The 11,477-nt window shown below is 36.8% G+C and overlaps 1 protein-coding gene across 1 annotated transcript in view; it reads right to left on the bottom strand.

The window, feature by feature from the left end:
- Nucleotides 1–11,477, bottom strand: part of YAP1 (Yes associated protein 1) — a gene marked incomplete at its 5' end in the record, with an annotated part of 82,016 nt that overhangs the window by 32,253 nt on the left and 38,286 nt on the right. Inside the window, one exon of the mRNA XM_008636301.2 lies at nt 4,141–4,256. Coding sequence (XP_008634523.2) covers nt 4,141–4,256 — 116 coding nt within the window. The remainder of the gene's footprint in view (nt 1–4,140; nt 4,257–11,477) is intronic.

The following is an 11,477-nucleotide window of genomic DNA, read 5'->3' on the forward strand; positions in this document are numbered from 1 at the left end:
AACACTGATCTCCAAGACCTTTCCTAATCTTTCTCTCTGAAAGCTGAACTTCTCCCCTTCAGTCACTGTGGTTCGAAAACTTCTAAAAATTATATCAAAGTCTACAAAATTTACTTAAAGTACACCTTTATCCAGTCAAATTAGTATAAAAAGACGCTATTTAAAAAGGGGCAGTTTTTGCAGATGAAGAAATAAAAGAACATTACTGTCACGCAGATACTCAGAAACTCAAGTTTCACAGAAGATCATAGCGTCAACTGCACACAAACCAGAATTTTTTGGTATGACTGACTACGTAGGAACAATCTGCAACTGAAGTGAGCAAGGATCTAAGAGAAGAGCTAGAACTTGTTTTAGTTATTGGCATATTCCTTCCTATTCTCCTGTCCCTCAGGAATTATGAATTCAAGTGTCCATTTTCTTACCAACATTTAACATGGCACTACAGCCTTACCCTAAGAGACAATGGAACTGCATGCACTAGGTCTACAAACTTTCACTGGGAAACTCAATTCAGAACTGCAACATAAGAATGAAGACAAAAGAGGAGAAAGACACATAATCTGCTCCAATGCTAATTATCTAACGTCTATGTGCAAGCAGAAGAGGCTGAAGTATGCAGTGCTGTCAAGCATGATTCAGGAAGTAAAAGTATCTGAAGAACAGATTCTTTTGTATAAATAGAATTATCCCATCTCTGTTGTATCAACTGTAATTGTAGAAGAAACAGCCACTGTTTATTTTCAAATGCATAACTTTACCTCAGTAGGAAATTTATAGATGTTCCTCAGAAGAACAACGTACCATTATTACTACCTTTTTGTTTGTTTTAAGGCAAGACAGAAGAACAAAGTTTCTTCTGTCATACCTTTAGGGAAAAAATGGTTAGAAACATAACACAAAAAAATCAGAACAGTCACAATGTTTATACACATGTGGCATATTTACAAATAATGGGCTTGTTTCAAGACCACTGTGCTGCTTCTCTGCATACACGTGGCCCAAACCATTTTAGTTGATTACACGTAGCACGCTAAGTTCAGAAAGATTGAGACAAAACCCCCCTCACTTTTCACACACTAATGAGTTCCTATAAAGGATGTAGCTAACTAACACTCATAGAATAATTCATTCACAAAATCATTCCCAAAACAGATAAAGCTGGTTCAAATGTCCATTAACTTCCTTAAAGAAATGTAACTTGCAGCAAGATACCTGGGTTCTCATCCAGTTTTAAGTGCCTCAAGAGCTGGAATTTCTTAAGAAAGGTAACCGAAAGATTTCAATCTCATGCTGAACTACAACTTTCCCATTTTTATATTTTAAACAATCTTTTGACTTGCCCTCACCCTTATCACATCTTTTCTGAGTTCTTCTTCCCCTACTTATCCAAAAAGACAACAGGTTCATCTTCAATATGCATACATCAGCTTTCAGAGTTCTCGTCTCTCTCTGCATCTTCAGTTTGTTTTCTTGTTCTTAATTCTAGATAATGTCAAGAAGTCTAATTCTGTCTAAATGGTTAAAGCTTCTAAAGACTCTCAAGACAGCTCCCAGAAATCTCTCTTACATTTCAGCACAGTAACTTGACTTACAGGCTCCTGGGGCAGTACACTAAAACTTGGACAGTAACTTTGGGTAAGGGCTAAAATTAACGAGCACCATACAAGGTCTATACAGAAAGGAAAACATTCTCCTTTGTGGCATTTCAGACATTTTTTTGCAAGTCAGTGATCTCCAGCTGTCACAATACTTACACTCGTTTTTTCCCAATATCTTTCATGAAAGACTCTCATAGCACTAGGGCATGTTTCACTGCCAGCCATATTTCATAACAGGAAACTTCTGTCTTAAAGGTCTCAACTTGATTTCCCGGTTCTTGAGGATGAATACCCAAATTAGAACATTAAGTAGTCTTAAATCTGAGTGCCAACATCATGACTGTAAATTCCACTATGCTGAAGTGGTACATAGTTACTTGACTTTCCCATTTCTCTCAAAGATTATTTAAGAGGCTACCAAGGAAGCATAAGCTACCATGAACTCAGCAGTATAAAGTAACAAAACTAGATATGAGACTTTAGTAAAAATAAATATATAGTAATAATTTAAAGTTAGTACATAAACATTTGCCAGATCAAGTATCAGAAACAGAACCACACCCAATAAATGCAGGTTCAGTATTATTTAATTCAAAGCAGACTTGTGTTAATAGCAAATAAGGGTAAGCAAGTGCATCCAAAGAGCCAATTCCAAGTCCTACTACCTCAACTGACTTAAGCTTAAAAAGCCTAACACCAGGTAACATGTGGTGTAATTCAGTATACATAGGAGTTCTGAGTCCTTCATGCACTTTATCAAATTCAGAGCACGGAGGGGAAAAAAAACTTCATGGGATTTTCGGCTGATATTCAACACAGTATCATCTGTGAAATTAAAAATAAATGTTCAATGAACTTGGATCCAAGTAAGTGCTTTCTCAAATCACAAGACAACCCACTTAAACATCTCAACTGTCCTTTTTTACATGAGCAACAATAGCTATGCAGCAATCACTCTTTCACACGCTTACATCAGGCAATTACATGTAAATTCTTCATGTTCTTTTAAAAATAATCCTTGTGTCCAGATTGCTGGCTTCTTTCCTAGTTTGTTACCACCCTGTTACAACTTAACAGTACATTGTTTTGCTAAGGACCTTTCATTTCTTTCTAAGTATATAAAGTGAATCCTACTTTCCTATCAATATTTTTTCCTGTGAATTCTTGGTACAACTGAAGGTTTGAGGAGTTAGCTTAAAATACAGAATTTATGTCAATGTTGAAACAGCGAGCATCTAGTTTTAGCACAAATAAGCGAAAAAGCAAGACAGAGCAAGGGAGTTGTTTCCTTTCTCCTATTCTCTCTACTTTAGAAGTGTCCCTGCAAAAACATGCCACCTCTATTGCTGCAAATTTCCTGGGATAAATTTACAGAAAAAATAATCACACTATTTTATTTTCACATCAGAGCCTGAGACCTTAATTGCTGTGAATCACGACTTCCTGAACTTGAACAGGACTCATTTGTTTCAGTATAATCCAGCCTCCTGGCCTAGCCAGCAAAAAGTTTGATTAACTTCCCTTTCTAATACTCAGTCATGAACAGCACAGTTTGGTCACGCCTGTTAATCTTTCGGTATTGTCTGCAGCACATGAATTGGCAGCATGAAACAAAGCTGTCTAAACAGACCACAAAAAGCAGCACCAGAGAATAACCCTTGTGAAGTACAGGAACAACAGACATACACAAAATACAGTCAGACTGTGAGAAAATAAATATAACATGAACCTCAGTGACAGACAGGAGGTGACAAAGCAAGGGGAAGACGAAGCACTCAAACTAGCATGGCACCAAATTATCTGCTTGCTCTTTGCATAATCAGATGAGAGAGCTCTGAAAACATACAGTAGATTCTATATCAAGAACAAGAACATTTTAGTGCTGTCTAGTGACAGGTCTGTCCAGGCCAGCTGAAGAACAATTCTATATTGCAGGAAAAAGACATCAGACTTCCTCAGCTAGAGCAATAATGATCATGATACTGGATTTTGGCGGTAATAGAAAGACAAGAGGAAAACCATTAAACATTTTTGCTTCTAAACAAGATTTTCAAGGTGTTTGCTCAATCCATTTAGGGAGGACAGCAAAAATAATATGTTCATATAAATGTAGGAAACGTAAAAAAATGGCAGTATACCATGTCTACTCAGTGAGCAAATGGATGCAGAAGAACAAAAGCTTTAATGTAAATTGCTTTTAATTTAATGGGAATTCTGGTCTTCATCAATTTAACAGCATTTTTCAGGCAGAAGAAAACAGACAAAAATTCTGCTTCAAGAGTTTGAACCATTCATTTGAAAAAATAAAAGCACAAATCAAAGAACTACAGTGTACTTTCTACTGACAACATAAATATTATACAAATTCTCTTACTTCAACTATCAGCCTCTTGCTTGATGAATCAGGTATCAACAAATTTGAAGTTTCAAACCAGGAAAACTAGAAGAATATTTATTAAATTTGGACTTCCTCCCTGCCAGTTAAAATAGCTTGTGGTTTACTTGTATGATCTTTTTCATAAATACAGATTTTGCTTACCTGATGCCGAGTTCATGATGTTCTGCTGCACAGAAGGACTGGTGGGAGCTGTAACATTCATCTGGGAAAGCATGGCCTTCCTAGGATCTTGCCATGTTGTTGTTTGATCAATGTGACTAAGACAAAACAAAGCAAGAGTTAGGACAGTCATGCATTCAAAACAATGACCTGCTAGCACAGAAAGTTTAACAACAAAAGGTTAAGCCTGCCAACAACAGCCACATTCAAAACCCAACAAGAACTGTTTGGATTCTCTCCAAGCATCACTGTATGTCAGATTCTCAAACCCTTATCCTGGCCACCACCACTTTCCAAACCAACAGCTGTAGCAATCACAGCTAGAGCAATGGCGAGATAAGGTTCATCATGAATATCTAAACTGTTGTACCATAACTAGATGTTGTACCCTTGAACTAAACATTCTCTTCCTTCTCTCTTTGATCAGTTATTTGCCATTTTTAAATGTGACTTCAGACTGTCAAACCAAGCCAGTCATAGCTGGAATCTCAAGCACAGTCCAGTACCTCGGCATGATGAGCTCATATTCAGTGCCTAGGGAGTGGTAATGAACTGGCTAGTATGCAATCATTAGTCTTCCCAAACTTTCTGTGCATAGACCACATCCTCAGATTATGGGACAGACTACTCTCATCACCACTGACACCTGAACAACCTCTCTGCGGTAATTTAAGTAACCAGTCACACTAAAGCAGTAACGTGAAAGTGACGCGCAGCTGCCTTTCAACTTCACGTGAGAAGATGAGAACAGTGTGACTGCCAAGTAACCCACCCAGCTCGCTGCAGAACTTTGGAAGCTTGGATTTCTCTGTTTTGAAAAAAAATGGCAAGTACATTCACCACTGTCATTCATGGAAGTATTCAATTCAATGAAAATACAGAAGTGTAATGAATCATTATTTCACTTTTGGAGTATGTAATTAGCATGTTTTGCTAATGAACAACGAATGCAGTCTATTCATAACAAGCATCAACATTATCTTGATGCCATTAAGCAACATTACTCTGAGAAGCACACGGGGACAAAAATACAGCTTCAAATGCACATGAACACTGACAACAAAATTTGTTACCCATTTATTCAGAACTGGTATAAATTAGAAATCATATTCAGATAGTATTGTTATAAATTAGAATCCAATGCATTATTAGCAGTACCATTCTTTTCTTAAATTAATTATCATTAAAATTCTGCTTTTCTGGATTACATGGAATGCTCATTTTCATTTACTTCAGCAAAACCACAACATTTAATGAATTCAGAAGAACACAAAATGAGGCGGTAGTCACCAAAATAATTACTTACGTCAAATTACTTACCACATCCTAATCTAACCTTCTGTTACAAGGTAGACATACCATGAACTGGCTTTAAATAAAGTTTTAAGATCCGTATATTTTACCCTCTCTAAACATGCACACAAGCAATTCTAGATCAGAGAGTTACAGACCCTACTCTATTGTAGTAGGGTCACAACAGAGCTCACTTAATACAGTATGTGCTGGTTTTGTCTGATTTTCTTCACCATGGCTAGTACTGGGCTATGTTTTGGATGAACCTGACCGCCCTCTGATCATCACACCAATGAATTAAACTGTTTCATTAAACCTCAACAAGTCATCACTAAGCACACTGCATCTTTGGTTGCACAGGTTTTCAAGCATTCAGCTTCACTGAGAAACATGAGACATATAGCAAGACTTCTTTATTTCTTTTTTAAGCCTATTTATTAATAAAACATGGTGCAACATAGTAAAGACTGCCCTATAGTCCCTACTGGACTACACATAAACCTTCATACTAGAGAACAATTTTTCACTTTTCTGCTGGTCAGTTTTGCAAAGCAACGAAAACAGGTAAAGATAATACAGATGTAAAGACACTGCACTGTAATGCTTCACAGACTGTGTGTTTAAATTACTGTACCAGCATGTGCTACTCCTCCCCCACATTTCTGGTTTGTTATATTTGTTCTGGGAATAGTGGAAGCTGGGAAAACACTACTGTATCCATGATAACACATTCATCTATTTCCATTTAACTCATGTAAAAATACATGTAATTCTATGAACTTATAAAATGTAAGGTACCTCATTTATAGCCTTTGTTTTTATATGCTATTTGAGTACACAGTAAGAAGTAGAAGGAAAAATATTTTCTCCCTGAAAATGGTTACAGAACCATTTTTGCAGTTAACTGTAGGAATGCACTGAAACAACAACATTTATCAATTTTTCAAAACATATCTGAATATGGGATAGATTGAATGGGCTATGGAAGAAGAAGTTTTAGATGTACCTCCAATTTTGAGCACAAGAACAGCATTATCAATTCCTCAAGACTGCGTAAGCATACCACGCAAAGTACAGTTAATGTTCATATGGAGTTGTTAACAAGGATAGCTATTTTAGGCAGCAGCAGCTTCCAGCTTTTCCCTAGCTCAGTATCACTTGAGAAAAGTCAGCATGTTCCTTACTTGACCAGCTGAACTACAATCAGCAGTCTTAGAGCAAAGAGCCATGGAGGAAAAGCCTCAAAGTAAGCAAGCCGATTATATTAATATCATACTGATCATATGACTGGTTCAATAAGGCAAACTTTTTTCCCCTTCCCATTCAGCTCAGTGTTTCATGACCTACTCTACATATCCATTTCCCCCACACCTTCCCTCAAAACCTTTCTTCTTCAACCTCCATCAAATCACAGTCCTCATATGTATCTTACCTGCTCCATATCCTGAGTGTTTGAATGCTATATACTAAGAAACCACCCCAAAACACATCACAACAGATCAGTTCCTTCCTACAAATTCCAAATAATGCTCAGCAGCTGATGGAATACAAAGTAGGCAAGCCCCCACTTATCTGGATGAAATGTTTAAATAAATCCTAGTACTACAGGGAAGAATACAGGACTTCATTTTGTTCCTGTTCGCGGCATGTGGACCAGGGTAACTTACTATAAACACCATGTATTTTTAATTATCAAGTTAAGTATTGAAACAGGACATTCTCCACAGGTAAAGAGCTTTCCCTCTGTTTTGAACAGCAGCACAGAGAAGGTCTAAATGGATATAACAAGAACTGACATTAACACTAAATTATCTTTCCCTGCATTAAGTAGATTTTTTTCTCATAGTATCTGCTATACGTGACAACTGCCCCATCCTTACATTCAAGATCTTCTATTTTACATGATCTTCACCATATCTCAATAAGAAACTACTGTCAAAACAAAATAAAAGATTAAAAAACATTAGCGAACGATATGAAATCAATGTAACCTATAAATCAGCCACCATATGTAGTATGTATTATCAAATTAAAACTTAGATTCTACCTACTCAGGAACAAGAAACACAGCTCTGTACTGTGTGAACAGAACAAAGTGAGTAAATAATCCTGGAATTAAAATCAACATCTCTAGGATAATCAAGGAATGTTAGACACTTTATTTCACAGAATAAATTCTCAAATCTAACATCTATCTATCTATCTATCTGGCACTATTTATTATTGCTCATTTATGTAGGGAGAAGCAAATTCTTGTTAAAGTGGACAAACACAGTATAAACTAAGGAAATCAATTCAGACTGTACCATAAATGTAGGTCTGTGGTAACAGGCCTTAGAAAAACAAAGCTAAAACACCCACCACATGCTAAACATTTGTTAGCAAACTTACGTCAATTCCAGTACCAAGAAGAGTGACTGTTCCAAGACAAATCACCCACCAACCTCTACCAAAAAGGACTCTCAAAGTGCTGTGCATTACAAAGAGCACAAGCTGCATCTCTTCACCCATCCCCAAGTTCTACAGTCAAATACAAACTATTTGCCATTTTGACAAGAACAGTTTCAAAGAAAAGAAAAATGTTCCCATATTATGTACACAAAGAGCACTTCTGCAGCTACTAAGGATCAGAATTTCCAATGGAAAGAAATCTTTACCGGCATTAAACACTATCACATGCTTGAAGATTTGTCAGATTCAAATTCTAACCTAATTTTAGAGTTTAAGGTTTGGGTTTGTTGTGGTGGTGGTTTGTTTTGTGGTTTGGTTTTTTGGAATTTTTTTTTTTTTTTTTTTTGAGGGAGAGGGGTGCTGAAGATTTTGATTTGGGTATTTGTGGTTTTTCTTAAAGTACAATGGAAAAGAAGCAGGAGATCTAGAGGCCAAAAAAAAAAGAAAAAAAAATTACTTTTGATTTTAAGAACCCTCTGGATCCTAGCAGACTAATAAAATAACACCATTTATAAAAAAAGGAACTCTCATCTGCCCTTGTACGAAGTGTAATATACCTTTCCCAATCATTCTTCACAGTTGCTGCACTGAAAAGACAGGTAGTGTTTGTTGAAAGCCATGTCAGAAACTAATTAACACAAAAAAGACACTCAAAGAATTACTTAAGAATGAAGAGGCCTTCAGTTTTGATATTCTGTAGTATGTATTGCAACTACAGTGTCCCCACTGGCAGTTACACTTTCCAGGGTATGCTGAGAAATTCATTTGTATAACAGAATTCCCATCATTACAAACTCGTGTCTTTCTCCCCCTTTTTGCCTTTATTAGCATAGAGTCACCTTATACATGCTACATAATATGTAATTAGAACTTCCCTTTCACAAAAACAGATCTTCTTACAACAGACATTATTAACATAAGCAGCTCAGAACTTCAAGACTATTTTACTTAAGTGTGCAATAGACATGTAATGTTAGGAAGAAAAGCAAAAGAGAACGAAGAGATGTTTTAATCCTCAGTACCAGATGAACATACTGTATAAAATTTCTGCAACAGCAAAAAACCTGAAGAGGTCTCATCTACACATAAAAAAATAGATAAGAATAAATAATCCATCGCTTCTCAGTACATTTGGACATGACTCTTCATGAAAGGACATTTCAAAATTTAGTCTCAAACACTCAGAAAGAGAAGTTGTTCTTAAGTATAAAAGCATCACTGTAAATAACTATGCAAGTATCTCTCCATAATGCAATGCTTGTGTTTTAACAATCTAGACAAGACTTATATTTTATGTCTGTGAGAAAATTATTTTCAGTCTCTAGTGAACTTGAGATGACTAACTTTGGATATTGGTTTTCAGGTTTTTGGGACTGTTTTAAGAATTCACCGGAAATCACAATTTATGAAAAGCAAAACACAAACACACACCACTGACCACATCATGACAGACCTCCCAAGACTGCTGGCATGGCATTGAGTACTTTTTGTTCTGGGGACAGACAGGAAAGTCTTTGTGTAACACAAGCAAGTGCACAAATGAAATGAAACCTAATTATGTTCTATTTTTGGTGTGAAATTTAAACTTTTCATTAAATCCCAAATGTCAGCTGCTCCATTGACAAGCATGTCACCTATGATTCTGTTTGACATTAAATGAATGAGATACAGATTCTACTCTTTCATTTTTTTGTCTTCCTAACCACCTAGTTTCTTTAATCCACATAATGCATCACTTTCTGAAAGGTTTTCCCTTTTTATTTATATTTGTCTATAAGGATTAGTAAAGAGTGAGTGTCTCCTCATAAATTCCAGAATTATTTAAGAGTGTGCACCAGTACATTTCAGTATGTCAGGTCTTGATGTATATACTGAGAGTCAGCTTTCCTGGTGATGCCAGGAGAAACTTGAGTATTTCTGCTCTTGAAACTATCATAAATTGTCCAACAAAATCAACTAACCCCTTTACCAAATCTTATACAAACTTGCCTGTGCACAGGCAGTGTAGGGTATCTTGGAGATATTCACATAGCTATTATCGTAGCAGGCAGAGAAGAAATCAGAATATCTACTTCTGCAGAGGCCTGAGCTCTACAGCAGAATACCAGTGTGGTGGTCTGACCATAGGGCAGCTGTGAAAGTGATAGTATCCACTAATTCAAGAATAGAGCTGGATGTATATTCCTAAGAAAGTTGCAATAGCTGGAAGGCCAAGATCAGTTTGACAGGGCTGATGAGCTAGGGGGATTCTCACAGGTAAATTTTCCATAGTTCCATTTAGAAATGGGATGAAAGAAAAGGTTTAGAGTATAAGGAGCCTCCACATGAACTGCTCTAATTACCACTGTCAAAAACTGGAGTGCAGCATGCAGAGACTTCTGGGTTATGGCTGCTGATGATCTTGGGATATTTACACACAATGGAGTGGATTCAGCTTTGCCTGAGGATAGAAGGCGTGACATTCTTTGTGCATGCACACTTTTCTATCCTATTCAGGGGATTTCAAGAATTGGAAAAGATTAAAACACGGATCTAAGTCTTCAGATATATGGGCCATTTTTATTTAGTGCAGCTGACTTAATAGTGAAGTACATTCCTTTGCAGGTGTTGTAACAAAATTACAAATTTATACTTTAAATACATTATTTGAGATTATTTCAATTCCAAGCAGCAACAGTACAGAGAAAAGCCTGAAGGGGAGATGAGACAGCTCAGTTAGCAATTACCTCTACCCTCAGTTCAGTCCTCCATAAACACTTGCCTGAATCCACACCATTCTTAGACAAGGACACACACTTAAAGTGCCCCAAACCCTTTGAGGACCTTCCAGCTGGCTTTGTAAAGAAAAAAATCCAACAAAATCCAGCAAGAGAAAAGCCTGGTCACAGAGCAATGAAAATCTCATCTGCCATTCCTGGGGAAAGCACTGTCTCTCCACTTGTGCTGTCCATTTACTTGCAATATTTCCTTTCCAAGTTTCAGGACTGTTACAGTCTAATTTATGTAAAAGCACATGGCAGTAACATTCAGAACTTCCTAATCTCACTGTTTCCCAAAAGCATCAGAAAAGAAAAGTTTATCTCCTAAGGATGGTAATGTCTCCAGGCATGGTCTAATTGCCTCAAAGAAATAGAAACACTAACACAATTTTCTGAATACTGCAATACATAAAATGGCTGTATTTTTGAGTTTTCCTTATTCTTCCTTCTGCTTGACAGAGCATTAACTAAACAAAGCTTGTGTTGGGCTACTCCATCAACACCTATTATGTCCTCATCGAACGGCACCACAGGCATACAATGCCAGAGCACAGTGACAGCTCTAACCTTCATTCAACTTGCAAAAGCATACCTTAAAATTGACATACAACTGTTCCATGTGCAATTGTGTGGTGCCACAGTCGTGATTTCATTAACTTTGAAATAGAACAAAAGTCAAAAGTCAGAGAATGGTGGGCACAAACATCCTGTTGACCAGGTGGGAAGACAGCCTGTCAGAGCTCAAGTCCCTTAACCTAAGTATGAAATAAAACCACATATGCTATCCCATGAAATTACAGTCTTAGGCAGCAGGAA

The sequence above is a fragment of the Corvus brachyrhynchos genome, unplaced genomic scaffold (assembly GCF_000691975.1).
Source record: "Corvus brachyrhynchos isolate BGI_N302 unplaced genomic scaffold, ASM69197v1 scaffold86, whole genome shotgun sequence".
In the NCBI taxonomy this organism is placed as follows: domain Eukaryota; kingdom Metazoa; phylum Chordata; class Aves; order Passeriformes; family Corvidae; genus Corvus; species Corvus brachyrhynchos.